General features: G+C 37.0%; 3 protein-coding genes across 5 annotated transcripts in view; 2 read left to right on the plus strand and 1 right to left on the minus strand.

Annotated features, from left to right (window-relative positions):
- Positions 1-966: 966 nt before the first annotated feature.
- ptpn2a (protein tyrosine phosphatase non-receptor type 2a) lies at positions 967-7,858 on the minus strand. Its single transcript, XM_082150425.1, has 9 exons — positions 7,577-7,858; positions 6,503-6,593; positions 5,992-6,092; positions 4,985-5,083; positions 4,445-4,582; positions 4,140-4,349; positions 3,825-3,998; positions 2,951-3,135; positions 967-2,182 (listed from the first exon to the last, which is right to left on the minus strand). The coding sequence occupies exons 1-9, from the start codon at positions 7,631-7,633 to the stop codon at positions 1,990-1,992; spliced, it is 1,248 nt and encodes a 415-aa protein (XP_082006551.1). The 5' UTR covers positions 7,634-7,858; the 3' UTR covers positions 967-1,989.
- Positions 7,859-12,008: 4,150 nt separating this feature from the next.
- LOC309483130 (nucleoporin SEH1-like) lies at positions 12,009-19,362 on the plus strand. Its single transcript, XM_082148777.1, has 8 exons — positions 12,009-12,206; positions 12,362-12,412; positions 13,360-13,506; positions 14,233-14,444; positions 16,386-16,484; positions 16,602-16,742; positions 17,986-18,140; positions 18,741-19,362. The coding sequence occupies exons 1-8, from the start codon at positions 12,096-12,098 to the stop codon at positions 18,887-18,889; spliced, it is 1,065 nt and encodes a 354-aa protein (XP_082004903.1). The 5' UTR covers positions 12,009-12,095; the 3' UTR covers positions 18,890-19,362.
- Positions 19,363-20,428: 1,066 nt separating this feature from the next.
- cep192 (centrosomal protein 192) overlaps positions 20,429-23,930 on the plus strand; it is a 45,255-nt gene continuing 41,753 nt past the window's right edge. For all 3 annotated transcript variants that reach the window (XM_082150221.1, XM_082150223.1, XM_082150222.1), the window contains exons 1-2: positions 20,429-20,621; positions 21,399-21,613. In XM_082150221.1, the coding sequence (XP_082006347.1) occupies positions 21,444-21,613 (170 nt within the window). In that variant the 5' untranslated portion in view covers positions 20,429-20,621; positions 21,399-21,443. The remainder of the gene's footprint in view (positions 20,622-21,398; positions 21,614-23,930) is intronic.

Consider the following 23,930-nt stretch of genomic DNA (forward strand, 5'->3'; position numbering starts at 1 on the left):
TGTTCAATATTTGCATTTGAAAAAACGTGTTGTATGATGTTAATGTTTATTCAATAATACAATTAAAATGGTTCTTGACTGCATTTTCAGTCATTCGAAGCTGTCCTTATTGAAAGTCCTCACATAGCATTTTATTAGTTCCTTAAAACACATAGCTTTAAAATTCACGTTTTGAGTCATGAATATGTCATTTATGTTACAAAACGTTAGTCTCAAATGTAAACCATAGACGTTTCACTCTTAAAAGATGTTCTAAATTAATATATTTTAAAAAATCCAGAAATATGGCTTGCAAATGGACATTCTTCAATCTAGACTGACTTTGACATAGAAATGACTATTATGACTATTAGAAATGATTATTTTAACAACCAAAATTATCAGAAAATATTTTTTTAAAGTCAATCCTTTAATTATTTTAACAAAATTTTACATTCGCATGTCAAGAATAACTCAAGCAACCCTCATACATATGTAATGCTGATGTACTTTGAAACCTGAGAACCAAATATAAACTTATAAAAATCAATAAAAGCTCAAAAACCCAATATTTGGAACAATTTTAAGAGCTTTTAAGAGGTCATCCCTTAAGCAAAGCTTGGCTCCAATAAGACATTTTCCCGTATTTGTGACAAGTCAACTGCGAGGAAAAAGGATCGGTCTTTCCCGGTTGGTCACTTGGCTAGATGGAATGAAATTACCACTCCACCATTAGCCACTTCTGGAAATATTGGATCAATTCCTGGAACCATGGCAGGAAGAGACATCTAATTTGACTCGCATTGATTCTGCTAAGTAATTGGCATTAAACCCACAATGAACAGTGTGAGGTAATGGGAGCTGGAAACAAACTTTGATCCTTGGAGACAAAAATAAATCGCTACAGGCTTAGTTTAGCATCCGTCGTCTAAATATTAACCATAGCAGGCCTAACACTGCACTGATGTAGACATCTGTAAACATGCATCAAGTGATATCTAACACAATCTGCATTTATTCGCACTCATACATCAGATTTACCCCACGTGCATCGATACCATTTATGCAAATAAGCTTGAACAGAGAAGCATATGCACAGAAGATGCCTGAGACAAATAAACAGCAATATTGTTTTCTTTAGTAAAGAGTTTACTATGTACATTTTGAAAGTGGAAACCAGACCACTTATTACATTTGGCTGAATCTACAGTCAGTTTATTACTAGAAGATCCTGAGATGTGAATGTACGGAAACTCACTGGGCTTTGACCTACTGAAACAAATGAGTCACCCTATGAATATCCATGCGCAAACTTGAAGACAGAAGCATTTAATAAACTGACTAAGTAAGACCGGTGGGGGTCTATTTTACTATAGCTTGTTTCCACCAGGGAATAAAAAATAAAAAAGGTAATTTAATCACACAATTTAGACTTTTTTTCTCAGAATTGTGAGATTTAATGTTGCTATGTTGAGAAATCAAAATAATTCTGAGATATAAACTAACAATTGTGACTTTTCTTGCAAGTGCGAGATTAAATCTTGCAATTGGGACTTTTTTTCTCACAATAACAAGTTATGAAGTCAGAATTGCAAGATTTAAATAAACTCGGAATTGTGAAAAAAAAAAAAATCACAATCGTGAGTCGCAATTATCTTTTTTTTTTTTTTTTGTGGCGGAAACACGCTTCAATGCCATTTAACATTGCTCTGCAGATAAACTGAGACATAATACTGTACAGTGAAATTTGCTAAGCCTCGAGAATTTACCATGATGGAATTACAATAGCAGTTACAATGTAACTACATCATTCTTTACACTGTGATAACCACGACACAAACATTCAGTAACTCACGTAGAATGTCCGGGGATTGAATGCTTGTAAACACAATCATTCTTCATTTTGTCCCTTATCTAAAAACATCCAAGCACCTACTAAAATGAGTACCATAATTTGGGTCCCTGGGCAAAATAAAAGACAAGAACAGGAATCTGTGGGATAAAATTGCATTACTGGGACAGAAAGGCCCAGCACATGCACAGTCCTAGTGCTAATGCGGCACCAGCACCGACATTTAGGAGGATTGGTCTCCAGAACTGCCAGTTCTCTTTCTTTTTCTCCGAATCGCTCAGTTTCAGCTTCATTTGCTGCACCTTCTGTGCAGTGCTGGCTATTCGCTCCTCACGGTTCCGCTTGCGTAGGCTGGAAGAAACAGCAACACATGCATGGTTGATTACTTCATATTTCACTTCACAGTACAGAAACACAGTAAAAAAGATGAGCAATTTTACTGATTCGAGCTGAAATATAAGTATCATTTTAACCACTTTTGCAATACTGTTCAAAAGTTTGGGAATAGGTCATATTTTTAAGAAGAAGCTCAACAAGGCTGCATTTTTAGTTGATCAAAAATACTGTAACAGTAATTATTACAATTTAAAATAACTTTTTTATTTCAATATTTAAAAATTGATTTTTGTAATGGCAAAGCGGAATTTTCAGCATCATTACTCAAGTCTTCATTGTCACATGATCCTTCAGAAATCATTCTAATATGCTGATTTGGTGCTCAAGAAACATTTATTATTATTATCAATGTTGGAAACAGTTGTGCTGCTTAATATTTTGGTGGAAACTGTGATAAAAAATAAATAAATTCAGGATCGTTTGGTTAAAAGAAAGTTCAAAAGAACAGCATTTATTGGAAACAGAAATCTTTGGAAACAATGACAAAAGTCTTTACTGTCAACTTTGATCAATTTAATGCGTCCTTGCTAAATAAAATCATTAAAAAATAAAATGTTTTTACGGACCCCAAACTTTTGAGCGGTAATGTATGTTTTATATACAGCTCTTGATCAACTCTGTAATTCAGTCTAACACTGCTGTTACAGTTGATATAACTAGACTAGAACAACTCAGCTACCAGTTTACTAGATAAAATGTTACATTTTTATTTATTTCTCTTACCCAAAAGTTTTTAGATCCGTAAGCCGCTCTTCCTTTGGTGACTGTATCCGGTCTTGTTCTCTTCCTGGATCTTGTGGCTCCGTACAAGAGTCAGACTGTCCGTTGTGTTTCTCTGAACTACAGATGGGGCTTTGAGACAACGAAACTAAATAAGCTTCTGGCTCCTGCCATTCTTCATGATGCTTCTGCTTTCAGTGAAAAAGGTTCAGAGTTAGATATAGTAGGTCACACCACAAGAATATTTAAAATGAACTAATAACACAAAAAAAGTTTGGGATTTTTCATGTTTTTGATAGAAGTCTCTTCAAGCTACAGCTCACCAAGGCTGTATTTGTTTGATCAAAAATACTGTAAAAATAGTGATATTGCAAAATATTGTTACAATTAATATAACTGAATTTTCAGCATCATCACTCAGTGTCACATGATCCTTCAGAAATCCTTCTAATATGCTGATTTGCTGCTCAAGAAATATTTATTTTTATTATCAATGTTGAAAACAGTTATGCTAATTAATATTATTGTGGAAACTGAATTTTTTTTCAGTATTCTTTGATGAATATACATTTAAAAAGAATGAAGGTATTAATATATTTTAAAAAATAATAAACGTACTGCCCCAAAACTTTTAATGGTAGTGTATTTTTAGGAATAGCATAATATAATATGAGTTACCAAACAGTTGATTGGCCCCATTGACTTGCATAGTATGGAGAAAAGAAAAAATACTATGGAAGTCAATAGGGTTTAGAACAACTTGAGGGGTGAGTAAATGACATTTTTGGGTAAACTATCCCTTTAATACTGTGTATTGTAACACTGATTATACTATACTACTCTAAATCAAATATCAAATGTAATAATGCAATCGCACCGTGCTTGATACTTGTTGAGTAGACTCTTTCAGGATGCTCTTTGCTCCCTCTATGACTGCCATGTATGAAAACCGAAGCTGATCTGGGGTTTGGATAAGACCCATTCGATACTCTCTCATATCTAACAAGACCTTTTGTATGTCCACAGACAAAGGGTCTTTCCTCTTGTCCATCTACAAAGAGGAAAGGACATTGAAAAGTCAGTTCCACAGTATACACGTCATATATTATACCTGATAACAGCTGCTTGAGAAATGATTACAGTCTCTGTGAAACCTTTAGAATTATTAACTATTGTGTAACTGCAGTCTTACCAAGACGAGGCAGGTGTCAACCAATGAGAAGGTCCCAGACCGTCCTATTCCTGCACTGCAGTGGACCACAGCGGGGCCATTCTCTGGCCCCAATGAGCCAGACTCTCGAACCTTGAAAAGGAAATTGAGGAATGATGCTGGGGACTCTGGTACACCAAAATCAGGCCACGACGAGTAATGAAAATGGTAGATATCTCTGGTTTCTCCTGTCTAAACATATGGGACAAAATTGAAACAACATTTATTTGTCATGTCTTGTTCAGAGAAGCATTCAACGACGTGATAATTTGATATTGCATTCACACCTTGCAGTTTCGAAGTTCTAATATTCTTATCGTGTAATTGGGTTTGACCTCCTCGGACTCCAGAGTCACCATAAACCCAGTGTCACTGAAATCCATGTCTCGCTCCTCCTTTGACGGCCAGTACTGCGCACACTTCTCCTGTTCAGCGTCAACAAAAACAGCAAAACAACACAAGCCGGATGTTTCTATAATTTCACAAATATTTACCACTATTTAGAAAGGTTTTTTTTTTTTTTTTTTTCAGCTTATGTGTTGAATGCATTACTATTTATCAACATACTACCAGATTTCACGACAATTATTTAAAATAACAATGATTTACTTTACTGTTCAGAAGTTCAAAACAAATGGAACTACTGTATTACTGAACAATGATAAAGAATCAGAACATTTTCAAAAAAATGTATTTGTGGTATTTTGAAGTGCTCTCAATAACAATATTGCGCATGTCCATTATCGTGATATACTGTGTTACCGTTTACATGTTACATGTCTATAACAAAGCAAGGCAAATAACAAACATCAGATGTGTTCACTCACCGAGCCTTTTTCTATAACTCTGTTAAGCATAATAATTGCTTTGCAACGTTGTTCCCAAATCATTAGCCAAAAGTGACCACAAGTGTTCCTCAGGGGACCCTGCAGAAAGAGAAAAGTATCTGCAATTACATTACTGAATATGCTAATTATTTCAACAAGCTAGCCAATGCAAAAGAAATGGAAACAATCTATGAGACATCCCTCTATGTTCTACAAAAGGCTGTAAAAGCTGCTAACTCTTTCCCGGCCAGCATTTTTTTTTTTTAAGTTGCCAGCCACCGCCAGCATTTTTGATCATTTTAACAAAAGTTTCATGGCCCCCAGAATATTTAGTTGTATGAATACCTGAAATTGCAATATATCAAAAGAAAGAAAGAACAGAGCCTCTGCTTTAAAAAAAAAAAATGTATTCTAGCTTAATGCATTTGTTTTTTTCTCAACACTTGCATATGGGTAAGTTTCATAAAAAGCAACATTTTGAGCAAAAACGTTGTCGTCAAAGACTACATCCAGATCGGATTCAGAACGATGATCAAAACGTAATCGAGTCCATCAACACCCTAAAAGTTTCACAGTCCTATAGCTCATCCTGGGTCGACATTTCATTAGGTAAAGTTAGGCAGTTTTGATTTATATGCCATTTAATGTTGATGATGTTATTTTACACATGCATCTGCTTACATATGCTATCCCTTGTTTCTGCATCTTCTTCGCATGTGTTTTGATCAGGAGATTCTGTACTCTTTCAAAAGATGTGTAATAGCGCCCCTACCGTAAAACAATGAAAACACGGAAAGCCTGAAAATTCCGTCAGTGGCGTTAAAGAGTTAAAAAGGTAGATTTCAAGATGCTAAACTTTAGAAATTCTATAAAAACAGGGGAAATGTGTAAATTAAACTTGTTCGTTTAAAACAATCGCATGTAAATGTGTATTTAGGTCACATAACACATCAATGCAAGTTAGCAAAATGCAAACAGTGGACTTACTTTTTCCATTACTGTCATACCTGTGTCAATATGTACCTTCTCTGGGCCTCCTCCACGGTAATTAAGCTTGCATTTATGTAGTCATTCTCTGAATTTTCTAATCTCACCCGACTGTGATCATCTTAACACAAAATGCAGGTTATTAAGCCAGAGTCAAAACAAACATGTTAGCATACATTTGTTTCAACGTAAGCTTACAGAAAAAAAAAAATGTAATTTTAAGGAGATTATCCAAAAAATTATAATTCTGATTTACTCGTCATTTACTCGGTCTCATGTAATTCAAGTCTATATGGCTGTCTTTCCTCAATGGAACCACAAAAGGTCACAATTTATTTTCACTGCATTTTTCTTTCATACGAAAGTAAATTATTCTGATTAACATCCCCTTTTGTAGTTCACATACAGAAAAGTCATAGAGATTTGGAACAACATGATGCTGAGTAAATGAATTTATTTTTCCCTGATTTAAGGGCAAGGTTACAAAATGAGTGAAACATTGTTAAAATGGTTTACATGGAAGAAACTTACAGGGACTGACGTCTCTATATCTATTCCTATTGCGATTTTCTGGGAACTTTGCCACTTTGCAGGCGCACTCCTGAGACTGGTTACGGATTTCCTAGAAAGAGATTACAAAATAACACACATAATTGTGAGAACCCTAAGAGCCATCCCTTAAAAAAAAAAAAAATCACTTATTAAATATTTAAAGCTTTTCTAACAAATGGCAAAAAGAATGGGGAGTGTTTTTAAAATTGAAATAAAGAACATAAAAAGATAATAATATATCCATCAAATAAGGGGGGTTGGGCTTGACTATCTGGCTGAGTTTTATAGAGAACTGACAGCTTCGGTTCTTCAGTTCTTGGGAAGTGCTCGTCAGTTCTCAGAAACCATATCAGTGCATGGTTGCGTCTCAAAACCTCACGAGCTCCCTAATCTGACAGCATATTTAGGAATCATACACGCACGCGGGGTTGTTTTGAAGGTGGCAAAAATTACATGACATTTATTGTGCTAGGGCAGGGAACTCCTGTGGTACCTAAAAAATACAGCACGAGTCAGTGGTCTGAAAACGCTGTCTAGGTAAACAGCTCACTAGGTGTTGAGACACAGCCCACGTGTTCACAGGAAGCACCTAGTGAGCTGCTCTAATGTACCGCTCTGTGACACAAGCACTCATGCACTTCGCATTGCTGCCAGTCAAGTTGTTTTGACATATGGTAATTCGCTGTATGGTTTACTACAATAATACGCTGCCTAAAGTTACTCATTTTGCTTAATGACAAGAATGAAAAATATATAACCCAATTTAACTCAATATTCTTGTATAACCATAAACACTCGTGTACAGGTTTACCGAGCTGAAATGATTCACAGAAGAAGATTATTACACAGTATTTCTCGGTATTACGCGCATGCGCAGTAACGCAAAGCTGAATTACCCATTCGTTCTCACGGGCTAAGTACTTGTCTAGGACTATTAGGAAAACATTGCAAATCTAACAGGGCAAAATACTGCAGGTGTCCCAAGCGTTCATCTAATGAGCGACTCATATTTAACCTAAAAAATAAAAATAATAATAAAACAGTACGACTTACATTATAAAGGTTTTGCCACTGTCCAGTTGAATCGATGTTCTCAAACTCCTGATCCATTTTTTTCGGGGTTATTCAAACGGAAAATGGTTCAATCAAATGTCGTCTGAGATCAAACGAGGGGTCACTATTCCATTGTTAGAAATTTTCATGATCCCGTGAAAACGGCAAGAGGAACGGTGCAGTACGAATGTTAACCCTCATCAAAGAGGATAAAATTACTAGCACTTTCAGCACCCCCATCGGCTACTTCCGTGTGCCAGTCGAGAGGAAAGCGAGAAATGGCGCCCTCTGTCTGCAAGAGTCGTCATGGCTACCTTGATTACTTCCAGGTAGTAGTGGAGATTCATTCCAATGACTCGAATCTTTTGAATCACTTCACTTATAAGATTCATTCACTCGCTCTTCTTCAGGACAGCTGACACGTCGCGATGGAGACAAGTCGTGCTGAATTCGGAACCGCGTAGGCTACTACTCTGCCATAGAAAGAATAATAAAAGTATAAAGTATTTGGTAGATTGTGGTTCCGAATACAGCATGTTTTTACTCAAGCAAGTGTCACGAAATTTATTTTGTCTGCAAATCACGTTTCTCCTCAAATGCCTTAGCAGCTCATTTTTTTCCACCACCCACATTCACTTTGAGTGTGGTTTATCAAGCAACAGAAAAGGGACAATATTAACAGACTAAATACATAGTTTCAATAATATATTTCGTGCTTTTAAAAATAAAAAAATTAACTAAATTGAAATTTCACTCCGAGCCATAAATTCATAAGAGCAGAGGGCTTAATTCGGAATAACACTAATCTTACTATTTATGCCACATTTATCTCTATAAGCCTGGAAACTGTATGTTATATTATGAATTCAGCGAGGCAGTGGAAGTGAAGTGACCGACAATTTAAAGATTCGTTCAATTGACCTCTCGCCGGCCCCTCCCCCAAAACTCCATTGTCCAATCACACATCATAGCAACCGTTACTATGTGAGCAGGTCCGACAAACATTCTCCAAGCAAGATGGTGAAGCGGTGCGCCCACGGCGTTTGTAATTATGTGGAATAAGGGCTGTCTCCGACAAAAAAAACATTTTCTAGTCTACTATAGTTACTCATTTAAGCCATTAGTGGACAAATCGCCCCTTTATATTAATTGAATTAATTAAATAGGCTATATAGCCTACAGGATAATGAGCGTTTACGTAATATAGCCGCACTCAAGCGCACGATCGCACGGTAAAAGTAATTTGGGGTCAGTAAGATTTTTTAAGAAATTAAGAAAAGTAATAGGCAAGGATGCATTCAATTGATCAAAAGTGACAGTATAGACAGTTATAACCTTAGAAAAGCTTTCTATTTCAGAAAACTCTGAAACTTTCTATTCATCAAAGAATTCTGAAAAAAAAAAAAAAAAGTTTTCTACATTGATAACAATCAGAAATATTTATTGAGCAGTAAATCAGCGTATTATTCCCTCAGGTAGGTTGCATGTTTTCTTGCGTGAGTGTATGTTGGAATCAATAATCACGTTGTTTGCATTCGCCTAAACTGATTTGCCGAAATCAAAATGCTGACATTGAGTCCCGCTCGGAGCGGTAAATCAAACAATGATTTGTCCCTAAATAATGATATATTATATCATAATATATTATATATTATTATTATTGATAGGATGATAACAGCACTGCTGCTGTATCAGTCAGTGGTTAGATCAGCTTTGCAGTAAAAAAAAAACAGGACAAGGGAGATATAAATTATGCATTTATTATGACAACCCTAACGTTAGTTTTTTCCCTTCCCCAAGAACAAAGCACATAACGTTAGCAGGGCTGAACTGGAACAAAAAAATAAATATCAAGCAAATGAGCAGAATATATCTAACAGCTCAGATAACTGCGATTGTCTGCAACAAATCGGAGAAAATCAAGACAGAAGAAGACGATGCCTACGCTGGTTGATCACAAACTTCCAAGATGCCGTCTGCAAGTGTGTTTATGTCGATTGCGTGGGTATTAGAGATTTTTTTGCGATTGTCATGGGGTTTCTCAGATTTCGCTTGAGACCGGTAAGCATTAGCCTCGATAGTAGTCGTGTCTCCTTCATTGCGTATTTTGAATATATCCCTCCACTGCATACTGTAACCCCTTTTGCCTCGATCTGGAGGATATCGCGGAGGTATTGCTCCAAAAAAGGTCACTGGCACGCACGGGTATAAGTTACCTCTTCTTCCCGCCATGGCAATCTGTCGCGCTCTTTATATACTGTCTATGGTCGCGCTGGTCGTGTTTGACCATTTGTTTGTCGGACGTAGCAACAGTAACTAAGGGGGCGGGGCTCGGCGAAAGGCGATGCCGATTCGTTCACAAATTATTCTTCCAGGAAAATCAATGAAAAGAGTTCTAGGCCCTATAGGGTCTTTTTAAATTAATTTGATTTATAGTGATAATCTGTTTTGTTGTATTTTGGTCCCATAAGGGACATTTAGGCCTATATAACATATTAAATTAATTGAGAAATGTAATTTATCAAAACGTTTATCTGGAATTACAATTAAGAAAGGATTTAAGGTAGCCACATTATTTATTATAAATAAATAAAAACCGAACCATGGTTTTATTAGTTTTATTGTTTTTATAGTAGGCTATATGTGTAGCTAACCATTTTGGCGGATTGATTACCAACCGCAGTTTTACTACAAATAGGCCTATCATGATTATGGTTAGTGTTATGGTTAATTTTCGTCAGGGAAGTCCTATGTCCATTGGTGTAGATGTATGATGCACAACTCGTTTCACGTTTAAACCAAACAGGCTTTAAAGTGATTAATAAGGTAAACGTGGACGTAGTTCATGGTCACGTGCTCCAGGAGACCAGCTGCTTCTCATAAATGGCTAATAAGATAATGCTTTTATCCCCCTCACACCTTATCGTGCATTATACAACACAATCCCCAGTCATAGGCGATTGGATAGTCTGGCTGTCTGTTTGGTAGTGCTTGTTTGTAAAGACCATATCTATCTCAAATGGCTGCATTCACCTTTATGGGTTCATCTACTTCTAAAACTCACTTAAACATGAGAGGAAATATTTTAACTACCTCTGTGATTTTGATGTCTTTGTTTTTTTTGGGTAAGTCCATTTCCATTCTAGCCTGATATGTAGGCTATTTTAATGCATTATTCAAATCAAAGATGAATGGATTGAAATGCTTATTTCCATACAGCATTTTAAAGATCATACCAGTGTAATTTATTAGTTCTCAAGTAGGCTATGTGTAATATGTGTATTGGATAGCATTTTGAAAATAATGTAATTCGATATCACATGTGCAAACTATGAACCGATTTGTGCCATTATAACTAAGGAACTCCCTGTAAAAATGTGTTGCCTTAACTTAAGTGCAGTCAACTTGGATGTTTAAGTAATTTCAACTTAAGTTACATTAAACTGACTTAGAGTTGTATAACTTATAAAAATGTTTAAATTGTAGTACACCATAAAAGTAGTCTTTCTTTTTTTTCTTTTTTTTTTTTTTTTCTTGCAGGACAAACACTTGAGTGCTTTCGGTGTGATCTTGGATTCTGGGATCTGTGTTACACTACAAAGACAAACTGCAGTGAGGATGAGTTGTGTTCTGTGGGAACTGGTAAAGCAGGTAAATGATGCTAATGTTCAGTTTTTGCAGTATCCTATATTGACAAACCAGTCTCCCTTTGTTACTCTGCCTAACTTTCCCTTTGTTTTTGTTTTTTCAGCTTCTGTCCTGGATATAAAGGTGCTGGGTTGTCTTCCCGTGGAGGCATGCAACATGACAACATATGTAGAGTTTCTTACCAATAAGACCTTGTACACCATGAAGACCACGTGTTGTGATGAAGACTTCTGCAACTCTGCCTCTGCAGTTCAGTTGTCCCTCGCTCCTCTCTTGCTCACCATCCTTCTCATTTCCCAGATGATGGGTGTGTTTTGATGAGGGTTTTCAACGTACAAATTCTAGTTGTAATAAGGGATCGAAGGCTTTTCGTGTTTACACTTGTTCACATAGGCTACTATTACTGTTCATTTTACTGTGTTGAATGATCTGAAACAGCTGCCTTCATGACAGAGCACGTTTGGATAGTCTTTTCTAGTCAGTTCTTTTTGTGTTCATCAAAAAAGAGGAAAGATTACAGAATATTTACAAATGCATGTTTTCTTAACACAATTTTTGCGGTTTTACTAAATAAATGCAAAAGTCTAACATTCATGGTTTCCTGTCTTGTTGTACGGTCATGACCACGTCCAATAGAGGGCGCTATTTGACTAAAATGTTAGATTGCCTTACTGCGCATGCTTAGATTAGAGCTGATCTTCAAGTCATCCTCTTAAATACTTAAACTCATCTTATTTTATAAAGATCTTAGAACGCATGCTTCCCATGTCAAACGTGATTGGACCGGTTGCAACCTTTCGTTTGAAAAAGTGGGGAAGTGCACAGTGTTTACTTCCCGCGTGCCAGGAAGAATCGAGCAGATAATAAAAGTATGTTTGTCGCGCGCAGCATCGCAGCCGATCACAAAGATCTGATCCACGATGTGTCATATGATTTTCACGGCCGGAGAATGGCGACGTGTTCCAGCGACCAAAGCATTAAGGTAAATGATTTCTCACACCATGGCCTGCTGAAGTTGGTTTACATTGTAACAGATGTGGTTAACAAGCATGCAATGTAAATAAGACCTGAATCTGACTAGCACTAGAAGTGTGCCATTTATTTACTTTTTGTTTTTTTCCTCCCCTTTTCTCCTAGGTGTGGGATAAGGGGGATAGTGGAGAATGGAACTGCACAGCCAGCTGGAAAGTAGGTCTCACTTTAAAGTGGTTCTCAACCAAGGGTGCAGGGCCCACTAGGGGGCCAGAGGATGAAGTATTTAAATGAATTATTATATGAAAATACTCAAAATGCTAAAACTTCTGATTGGACTCATATTCCCCATACACTTCCTAATTTAAAGAGGACCTTTTGTGTCTTTTTCAAAGTCTTGGTTTGTTTTAGGAGTCTACTAGACTAGGTTCTCATGCTTGAATGTTCAAAAATGCATTCTTTTTCTCATATTTTACATTGTTGCAGCTCTCTTCCCAGCCTGCTTAGTTCCTGTCTCTGTGAAATTTCTCCGAAGCCATTTGAAGGCTAGCCTCGTCGCGTAGCCACTAGCCAGACTTTCAGACTGATAGCAGAAGGTCTGGACTCCATCGCAGCTTTCCTTGCCCTAGGACTGCCTAGAGGCCATTTCACTGACATGTAAAGCAACCAGTCAGAGTTTTAGTTTTGCGTCATGTTTAGTAGTGTGAAAATGTAACAATGTCCCTACAACAGACTGGTGTGTGTAAAACTTTTGGGCTCTATGTTGCGAACTTTACATACTTTAAAAAAAAAAACAGCGTTTAGTTGATCCTGATAAGCGCTCATTGTCTCAGTTGTAAACACAACGGCGTTCTTCTTCCATGAGGGGGTTTGGCGTCACAACACCTTTTTGTTTCCAGGCGGACTGTTAAAGAATGTGACATGCATTAAGGAAAACAAGCAGCTTTTGCAATAATTACAACTGAAATATATAAAATGGTGGTGTCCTAGAAATATGGTGGGGCCTTTGGTTCAAACAGGTTGAGAACCACTGCCATAAGATCATCCCAAATTGTTATTAAACACTTATTCAGCATCATGAATATTTTTATACTTTCAGTATTGGGTGTTATTAGGGGTGCATTAGGTTTTGGGCTGTAATTTGACAAACTGTTGTTTTGTAGACTCACAGTGGCTCAGTTTGGCGAGTGACCTGGGCCCATCCAGAGTTTGGACAGGTGTTGGCATCCTGTTCCTTTGACCGTACTGCCATAGTGTGGGAGGAGATTGTTGGAGAGTCCAATGACAAACAACGAGGGCAAAGCCACTGGGTAAATAAGATTCGAATGGGCATTTGCCTTAAATTAGTTGATTTTGGCAAGTTTTTTTTAATGAATATGTTGGAATTGATTGGGGTTAACGTATAGTTGCAGAAGGAGGCTTTAACTTCAATAAGAGTTGCAGCATTTTGAATGTCATACTACCATACTCTTTTGTGTCTAGTGCAGTACAAGAATTGGAAATATCTGCCATAGTGCCTATATATATTTATTTATTTATTTATTAATTAATTATTATTTTATCTCTTTGACTCCATTTGATTGGATTGTCAGGAGTTAAGACACATACTACTTGTGCAGTACTGCTTATATTTGGCAGTATATTGCCAAATATAAGCACCACCTTTTATCAAAGAGCCATTTTTAACCTGAATGTGCGAGGCTTCCCGTTTCAGTTATTTTAGCTGTACAAAAACAGTCTGTTGGGCTGCTTGATATTGCAATGTGGTATTTATCATAATTTAATTTATCATAATCTTAAACAGGTTTGTAGTGCAAATAGTTTTACTGTTTACTGCATTTTGCTCTAGTTATCTTTACCTATTGTGGCTAATGAATGAGCAGTCTTGTACATTCACATGAAGTAGTTTACTTCCATGTTGCAAAATAAGGTGGAAACATGGCACAGAATCAGTTATTCTATTCCGAACATGGCTTGTTTATATCTTTAGGACTCTGAAATTGTCAGCATTAATGTCTCCCCTGTTCTCACATCAGATCAAGAGAACCACACTTGTGGACAGTCGGACATCTGTGACCGATGTGAAGTTTGCCCCGAAACACATGGGCTTGATGCTGACCACATGTTCTGCTGACGGGGTGGTGCGAATCTACGAGGCCCCTGACGTGATGAACCTGAGCCAGTGGTCCCTGCAGCACGAGATCTCGTCCAAACTCTCCTGCTCCTGCATCTCGTGGAACCCTTCCAGGTGAGAACGCACTGATGATGGATAAACGTAACTACAACATGGTCACAGTCGTGTGTGTCACACAGTCAGGAGACTCACAGAGTTCTCATTTGTTTCTTATCACGTTTAAAAGCATTTTTATGAATAAGAGCGTGATCATAATGTAATGCTAGCCAAAGGATGATGGGAAAAAATAGATGTTGTGCTACATATTAAAGTGTTAAACTGAAAAAAATAATTGCGTCCGTTAACGCGTTAATTTTGTCAGCCCTATTATTATTATTTTTATTATTATTATTACTTTGAGCTACAATAGAAATGTATTATGTTACTGTTATTTTGGCGAGTTGTTGTGAAGACCTTGTATTTGATATAACGATTCTTCAACTGAAATGCTTGTGAAGTGACTCAGAGCACCTCTGCAGGTGAAGTTCAAGTGTTAATGTCCTTGTATAGTGAGACGTAAGACACTATAAACACTGCAAGCGTCACACATGCTTGAGTAGCGTGTAGAAGACGAACCAGCGGCATTCATGAACACAGACTTAATATTTCAATAGCAGTCTTTATGCAGTCTAATATTCTCAGACAGTAGTCCATATCACTATTCAATTAAGTGTACAGCCTACTTTTGACTTATCACCCCAAATTATGTTATTATGTAACACCCCATTTTTATGACTGGATTCTGTCCATGTTTTCTGCATCATCAAAATCATAGGGCCCTATTTATAGATGTGCACATTTTGTAACTTAAAGGAACACTCCACTGTTTTTTGAAATAGGGCTTATTCACCTTCTTTCCCACATTTAGATAGGTGGGCAAATGCATTTTTGTCTCAGTGCATGCATTGTTTTAGTTTGACAGGGTCGGCGTGAGCTTAGCTTAGCATAATGAATGGAATCCTTTGTTGCCAGCTAGCATGTCCTGAATAAAAGTGATAATAAAAAAATAAAAAACCTACCTAATTACTACTTGTGGCCTGCGTATTCACAACAAGTACAAATAGCGATGCAGATTAACACTAGGCGATTTCCTTGGCAGATATTGACTTGTATATTAAGGACTATATTAGGGGGAAGCACAGGCGAAGCACTGCTACTTGGGCGTGATATCTCTGCGCCCAAGTAGCAGTGCTTCGCCTGTGCTTCCCCCTAATATAGTCCCAAGTCAAAATCTGCATAGGAAATCGCCTAGTGTTAATCTGCATCGCTATTTGTACTCGTTGTGAATACGCAGGCCACAAGAAGTAATTAGGTAGGTTTTTTATTTTTTTATTATCACTTTTATTCAGGACATGCTAGCTGGCAACAAAGGATTCCATTCATTATGCTAAGCTAGCGCCGACCCTGTCAAACTAAAACAATGCATGCACTGAGACAAAAATGCATTTGCCCACCTATCTAAATGTGGGAAAGAAGGTGAATAAGCCCTATTTCAAAAAACGGTGGAGTGTTCCTTTAATGTTTCCTGAATCTGAAAGTCACAATCTATTTCAGTGAGACTTTATCTTTCACAAAAGGGTGAAACCTCTGTCTCTCATTAGATCTGTGACTGCAGATATCACAGATGTTCTACACATGCTTGTCAACAGTAACGTCAAACTTAATAGATGTTTGACAAAATTTCAAACAAGATTATTTTGGTTTTCAAGACCTCTCAGGCCACTTTGAGACTGTATTGTCCTAGCAAACTGAATCAATAAATGCACATGCTTGATTACTTAAAGGTTCCCCCCAAAATGAAAATGGTCATCATTTACTCACCCTCAAGTTGCTCCAAACCTGTATGAAATTCTTTCTTCTTCTGAACACAAAATGTATTTTGAAGAATGTCAGTAACCAAACAGTTGATGGGCCCCATTGTCATCCATAGTATTTTTTATTTTTTGTGTGTGTGTGGCAAAATGGTCATTTGGAGTGAACTAACCATTTAAGAATTTTTTTCTTTTGTCTTTACAGTTCTCGAGCTCACGCTCCTATGATTGCAGTGGGGAGTGATGACAGCAATGCGACATATGGTGGCAAGGTTCAGATATACGAGTATAATGAAGTTACAAGGTTTGCCTTCAAATCATTTTATCCTTTTATATCCTAGTTCACACTTATCCAGCAAAAACTCACGTCCCCACAGGTTAAATATTTTACGTTTTTATTTATCTTTTTTAATGGTTGTAGGAAATATGCCAAAGCGGAGACACTGATGACAGTTACAGATGCGGTACATGATATTGCATTTGCTCCAAATCTGGGCCGGTCTTTCCATGTGCTTGCTATTGCCACCAAAGACGTTCGCATCTTCAAACTGGTTCCACTTCGGTGAGAGAAATGAAGCCGAATGAGTATTACAGTAGAATGGGAAATATATCTTGTGTAATGATGGCATGAGTTTTTCTTTATTATTTAAGTCCTGTACATCACTGCTTCTATATGATAATTCTAAAACCGCCTTTCCACCATCTCCAATATTAGCATACGATTGTCACATTTCACCCCCAGTGGTCTTAAAGCAACCGTTACCCTCAGCTTGTTCACCATTGTAAAATTGGTGATTTCAATGAATATATTGAATTTATGAATTTATCCACACTAAACAAATGGCTTCCCGATATGCCTGAAGGAGAAACACTAACACAGATTTTCTGTGATCACAGTAAACGCGTCATCAGAGATGTCGCTGCAAGAGGGAGGGGAAGTTATTTTGATTAAAGATTACTGGGGCACATGAATTTTAAGAAGTGCACGGATAAATTATTTATAATGAATACTGCAATTTTCCATAAAAATAAGATTTGTCCATTTTGATTTCACAGTGACTTAACCTTTCAGAAATGTTGATAATGTTTTAGTGGAAAAATACTGGTAATGCCGACCTCACATTCATAGTTTTGATTAGAATGCATCATGTTGCATACGATCTAGCCACAGAAGTTCAAATATATGAATGCATCTGAAGCTTAAGTCGAATCAGAAGTTTACGCATATGGTCAGAACCCCACGCAGCTCCTGTACTATTCATTGAAAATGATTGAATTTCGTCTGTTGCTTCTTTGTTGGAGATCGTGGAAAGGCGACTTTATACATCTATTTATTTATTTTAGCATTGCAGTCCTGATGTTTAGTTTAAAAAAAGTTTTCTTTCAGAATCGAAAACAAAAAAACTCCATTCAGAGTTGTTTGGTTACAAAATATTTTAATTGTATGCCAATAGACCTAATTCAGAGCAGCGCCATGACAGGTATGAAAGCAAGGCTGTGAGGATAGACTTGCCTATTTTCAATGGCATCCGCTGTAAAAAACCTCCTAGATCACTTATAACCTTCCACAGCTTATGTTGTCTGGAGTTTTTTTTTTTTTTTTGCCTACTAAAATTTCTCTGAAAGATATTCAGCGTTTCGTCAGCTGAACAGTCCAAAAACACATTGAATAACATTACAACCCACTGAAGAGATGTCCATCCCTCACTGCCTCACTTTCATTCCTGTTAAAAATCAAAGGCAGTGCTGCTGTGAATAAGGTCTATAGATTTACCACAATTTGCATGCCTCTTTTTGACTACCAGAAAGGACAGCTCTTCGTCAGCGCCCACTAAATTCGAGGTGCAGGTTCTGGCCCAGTTTGACAGTCATAACTCTCAGGTGTGGCGCGTCAGTTGGAACATCACCAGTACAATTCTGGCCTCCTCCGGTGATGATGGCTGTGTGAGACTCTGGAAAGGTGAGTGTTTGCAAGAATTTACAATCGCAATGATCATATATGCAACTACTAGAATATTAACGTCATCATTTAAAGGGCAGGACTTGATTTTGTCCATCAGGAATTGATTGGATGGTTGTGGTTTTGGTCAATTTCTGTGATCTCATGTGAGGCCCTTTTTACAACCGGTATTAAGATGTGTTTTGGTCGATCGGATCATAAGTAGAAGAGTGAAACACATTCCCGTTTACACATGGGGTGTTTTAATCCGTCTCTTTTGTCCAATTACGTTTTAGACCCCGTTTACACTTGTATTTAGCGTCGTCTACTTGTGATCCGATCAATCAAAACGAATCTTAATACCAGATGTAAACAGGGCCCAAGTGACATGTTGTCTCCCCCTCGCGCCAGTAAACACATCAGAGAAGAGATGTTGCTGCAAGAGGGAGAAGTTAATTTAATTAAATCTTTCTGGGGCACATTAATTAAATGAACAAAAAGATGTGCACAGATAAGTCATAATTATAATTACTGCAATATTGCATAATTAAGAATTTTCCATTTTGATTTCATGGTGAATGTTTTAATTTGTTGTAATTTGCCTTTTTCACATTTCACCAGCAAACTACATGGACAATTGGAAATGCACAGGTATTCTAAAGGGAGATGGCAGTCCAGTATATGGGTCATCTGGTCAGCCCGGTGCTCTGAGTGCCGTCCTGGGCTCTGCTTCTGCACAGAGTGCTTTAAACGGGGCCACTGGACGATAGATGCCTTTCTACAGGACCACCCTGAGGAAATCTGGAGCTGAGCACTTATATGATACGGGACTTCACACTGAGACAAACTGATTGTGTTTGCTGGACATGCGACAAGACTGGCACTTAACATGGGTCCATTATTTTGAACTGCCTTCAAGGAATGATCTCTAAGTTTACTTTTCTTTCTATCTGTAGTATTGTTTTACTCTGATCTGAATGAATTCTGTGAAAGAATCATGGCTTTCAGAATTATGTTGTATTGAGTCATCTTTGAATGGATGCTAAGGCCTTGATCACAAAAGGGACTGTCTTACTATATAGGACTCTACATTTTATTTCTATTCAATTTTGTCACATCGTCGACATGATTGAGGAAAAAAATTGCTGCCATTATAACACTGCCAAAATTTTGTCTAATTGTCTTCACTCTTTTGTGTTATTGAACTACAATAATAAAGGTCATAGCCGCTGGTATATATGAAGCATGCATAAATCTTTGAGCTTATTTCATTAGAATCCTGCATGTCTACAAATATCTACACTGATAGTTGTCATGATCTGTATTGGACAGTTGAATTATGATTCAAATGATTATTTTCTGTTTCATGGCCAAACGTTTCTGTAAAGAAAGATGCATACATAAATATACAAAAAAATAAGAGAATAAAAATACACTTAAAAATAAATAAAGAAAATAATAAATGAAGGAAAAAAGTAATAAAAGGATTAAATTTAATTTACATTTTTTTGTTTGGAGGTCATTTGTTCCTTTATTTTCTTAAAATCACATTTATGTATCTATATTTAAATTAAAATGGCATGTATTAAATACCGTTTTGTTTTTGAAAAAAAAAAGATTAGGGCTTAAAATACTAAAAAAAAATAGTCTCAAAGTCTAATAATATGGATCATGTAATTACTGACATTAAAATGTTTTATATTTTAATTGATCAAAATAAATATTTTCTACAACTCTAATTTTGTTATATGGTGTATGCTGTGCAGATATATGTCCTGTATTCGGGAATTTTATTTATGGCCTTATATGACAGTATATATTTCCAGTCTAAATATCGGGCTATTTAAATATGCCGTTTGGTGAATTACAATGGCCGTGTTTAGTCAGCAACTGTCATGTTAGGGTCCCACACAGTTGCTGTCTCAGCTGTTCTGTGGATCTGCTCTAGAGATTCATCTCACGATCTCGTTCGTGCTAGTTTATAAGAAACGTCATTTTAAATTAATAACTGCTTATTAATTTTTTAAAAATCAGGCTTTTAATTGTTTGATTGTAAGATCTAAACAACCAATTGAAGTCCTCATGCATTCAGAAATTATCTGCTGTACTATCATTACTAAACGTAAAGTATACATTTATCAGCACTATTTAGAACACATTTATGTATTAAAAATGTTTGAAACAAACAGCCTTCTTCATTCAAAACACCAACAAGTTGATTGACAGATGATTACGCCACTCTTTGAATTCAGTCAGACAGGATTCTCCAATGAAAATCGCCGTTATGTCGAAGCCCCGCCCATGCAAAGAGAAACTAGAGGCGGGATTCTCTCGTAATGGCTTCACTTCATCTTTATACTTCGACAAACTCTTCTTGGAAAGCGAAGAGGTCGCTGTAAAGGCAACGTTTCTTCTTGTTATGCGGATTATTGGTTCTGTATTTGTATAAAGTAGTCGAATTAACTTCCTTTATAAGGCACAAGTGCCGCTTTTCTCCTCATGGTAAGTTATAATCGAAACAGATTCTTCTCAGCTGTTGCAAATCTTTTCCAGTGTTGTTGTCACGGTATAGTTTTCCGCCAACGACTGGTCGACGAAAGTAAGCTTGAGGCCGAAAAAAACGACGTTTCTGTTTAAATTACATTTTAAGTGTCACTTTTTTTTTGCCTTTGTTTAACTGTTTAAGTTATACGGTTGAAGTGTTTGCATCATGGCCTTTACAGTTAGTTTCAACTGCACGGTGTTTATTTCAGTTAAACAGCCCTTTATCCTTATTTATGTAGTTTTAAGTCAGTCCACCCGCAAATACTGTTATTCTGCCTTTAATAACTTACAACAGCATTTGATGTGCAGTTAAAGTTGTTGGTTATTGAACTGATAAAGGTAGTCTGATGACTACAAACGTCACATGAATGAAGCCAATTCTGGAGTATATGGAAAGAGACAGTCAAGTTTACGATGTTGCTAAATTATTAATTTATATTTATTTAGTTGAATCTTTGCTTTGTCATTTTCTAAAGAGCTAAATGCAACATAAGCTAGCTGCCATATCAACAGATGTCAGCTCTATATGTGTAACAATATGAGTCACAAAACACCCTATTATGTGTGACACTGTGTAAGAGACATAACATCCTCCAAGCTTGTCTTTAGTTGGCAGTCTACATGTCCAGTAAACAAACAGGCACAGTATGACAATAATGTCATTTAGCACTGGTTCCCTATGGGAACTCACGAGTTCACTCTGCATGCCTGAAATATGCACTTCTTGTTTTGCAGTCACTCCTCATGTGCTGAAGCCCTGTGCCAGTGAGCCACACAGACATGGAGAACTTCCAAAACATTGAGGATGAGCCGTTTCCCAGCTTCCTTTCTAACGCCTCGCTGGGCAGTAGTGGCCGCTCCACTCTCGGCAACGTGACACTGGGCTCCACACTCGGGATGCCCATGGCAGCCTCTACCGTGGCTAAAATTAGACCTCCAGTAGACAACAGGTGGGAAACTTCTGCATTTAATCTCACAAATATTGTGACCGTGTATCTGTGCTAACTTGGTGAGAATGTTGACTAACTTGGTGAGAATGTTGACTGACTTGGTAAACAGTGTTAATTTTTTTTGAGTGATTACCTGCATTGGTATTGTAAAACCACCAGACCGGCCATCTTTGTTTAGTTTTAAACAAACTAAAATCAAAATTGCGATATGGTGTTGTGCGCTTATCAAATCGTAAAAGGCTACGATTTAAAGTCGGCCTGAAATGGAAGTTGCGATGTTTTTTTTTATTCCCTATCGTGATTCGTGACACATCAACTTATATCCGAAACAGTGACTTGGAAAAAAACAAAACAGGGCTTGACTTTGTCCATCAGGAATTGATTGGATGGTGGTTGTTTGCCATTGCTGTGACCTCATGTGAGTGACGGGTTGTCCCGCCCTCATGCCAGTAAACGCATCATCAGAGAAGTTTTTTTTCATTTTAAGGTTACACGTACATTTTTAAATTATGATGTGCATCATGGATAAATTGTTTGAGAAATACTCCAATGTTTTATTACAAAATAAAAATATGAATTGTCAATTTTTTATTTCATGGTGATTAAGTATATAGGCCTAGTTTCTTGTTCTGTGTATTTCAAAGCAACATGCGGCACGGTAAATGTGCAAGACTGTCCCAAGTCTGATAAATGCCAAAGTGCTGTGTCCTTAACGCACACTAAATCCTTTAAAGGTCTGTTCACATCAAGAAAGATAACTATTAGTGTCCACACATCAACGCACAATATTGTTCTGTTCTGCATCCTGAAGTTTTGCTATTTTTAGGCAAGGATGGATTCTGATTGGCAATGTTTTTATCGTTCATCAACGATATCGTTTCTCTGTGTCGTTATAATTGTGGAGTGAACTTTGCTATTCTTTTTTTATTTTGAATGATTTTTAGAGCTATATCTTTATCATTATAGTTATCGTCCTTGGTGTGAACGGACATTAAAGGGGACCTATTATACCCATTTTACAAGATGTAATATAAATCTCAGGTGCCCCAGAATGTGCTTGTGAAGATTCAGCTCAGAATAGCCCACAGATAATTTATTATACCATGTTGTAAATGCCTATTTTTGAGTGGAAGGGAAAACATGCTGTTTTCGTGCATGTATCTTTAAATGCAAATGAGCTGCTGCTCCCTTTTCAGAAGAGGGCGGATCCTTTACAGCTCGTGCATCGGATACTCTTCCAAAAACTAAAACATCGGTTTGGTTTTGATTATAATATGTATCACTTTCACGCTCACTTGACATTGCAGTTATTCATCATAATGAAAGTTTATTATCTGCACGTGTTTTAAAGCCATATCGGTCTAAACTTCTATATGGTTCTTAGCGCACAAATCCGAAGCACGTGCACAGAAAGCTGGATGTCAGACGGCGCTTCGCATGAGTATTAAACTTAAGTTCTCTGACGTATTATTGCGCTTATACTGTCAAATACACAGAAGGTTATGTCAAAAACACACAGTTCACATAAACGCAGTCATTTATGTCTGGGAACGTAAACGGCAAGTAAATTAATTGCATGTGTGTATTAAATCTGTGTATTAAAGTGAAAGCAACATAATAGCAGTGGGTAATGTATATGCTGTTAATATGAATCAAACAACAAAAGAAAAACAGAATCACTCACTGCTCTTGACTGAATAACTTAAGTAGCTTTAATAAGAATAGATTTTTTTTTAATTATCTGTAACATAAGGACTACTGAAACGCTTTTATGCAGGAATATGTTTACATGGCATATTTCAGAATGTATCACCCAGATGTAATTTCTTTATGTATTTTTATTTTAAATATTTTATATAATAATTTAAAGGTGCCCTAGAATGTGAAATTGAATTTATCTTGGCATAGTTAAATAACAAGAGTTCAGTACATGGACATGACATACAGTGAGTCTCAAACACCATAGTTTTCTCTTTATTTAAATCTCGTTTTTGAAAAACACCCCTGAAAAACAGGCGAATCTCCACATAACACCAACTGTGACGCAACAGTCGGGATCATTAATATGTACGCCTCTAAAAATTTGCATATGCCAGCCCATGCTCAGTGCCAGGCGAAACTGCGCAGCCGAATCATCAGAAGTTCTGCAGGTGAAGAAACAAGCAGGAGGAGGATCATAGGGAAAATGGCAGATCTATCTATAATCGGATACCGCTACAGTTTAATTCGAAGTTGTTAGTTGCTCTGCCCATTTCACCACGGACTGTTTTTCTAACCTGGAACAATATCAAGCAGCCAGGCTTCTCTCGGCGTCTCA

The sequence above is a fragment of the Leuciscus leuciscus genome (genome assembly GCF_965113295.1).
Source record: "Leuciscus leuciscus genome assembly, chromosome: 20".
NCBI classification, from domain to species: Eukaryota; Metazoa; Chordata; class Actinopteri; order Cypriniformes; family Leuciscidae; genus Leuciscus; species Leuciscus leuciscus.

What these genes read in the sequence shown, in the direction of transcription:
- ptpn2a (XM_082150425.1), bottom strand. Translation starts at nt 7,633, where the DNA reads ATGGATCAGGAGTTTGAGAACATCGATTCAACTGGACAGTGGCAAAAC. An exon ending in AGTGGCAAAACCTTTATAAT is followed by an intron (nt 6,594 to 7,576) that starts GTAAGTCGTACT and finishes ATCTCTTTCTAG; the next exon opens with GAAATCCGTAACCAGTCTCA. An exon ending in GAAGGTACATATTGACACAG is followed by an intron (nt 5,084 to 5,991) that starts GTATGACAGTAA and finishes CTCTTTCTGCAG; the next exon opens with GGTCCCCTGAGGAACACTTG.
- LOC309483130 (XM_082148777.1), top strand. Translation starts at nt 12,096, where the DNA reads ATGTTTGTCGCGCGCAGCATCGCAGCCGATCACAAAGATCTGATCCAC. An exon ending in CCAGCGACCAAAGCATTAAG is followed by an intron (nt 12,207 to 12,361) that starts GTAAATGATTTC and finishes CTTTTCTCCTAG; the next exon opens with GTGTGGGATAAGGGGGATAG. An exon ending in AACGAGGGCAAAGCCACTGG is followed by an intron (nt 13,507 to 14,232) that starts GTAAATAAGATT and finishes TTCTCACATCAG; the next exon opens with ATCAAGAGAACCACACTTGT.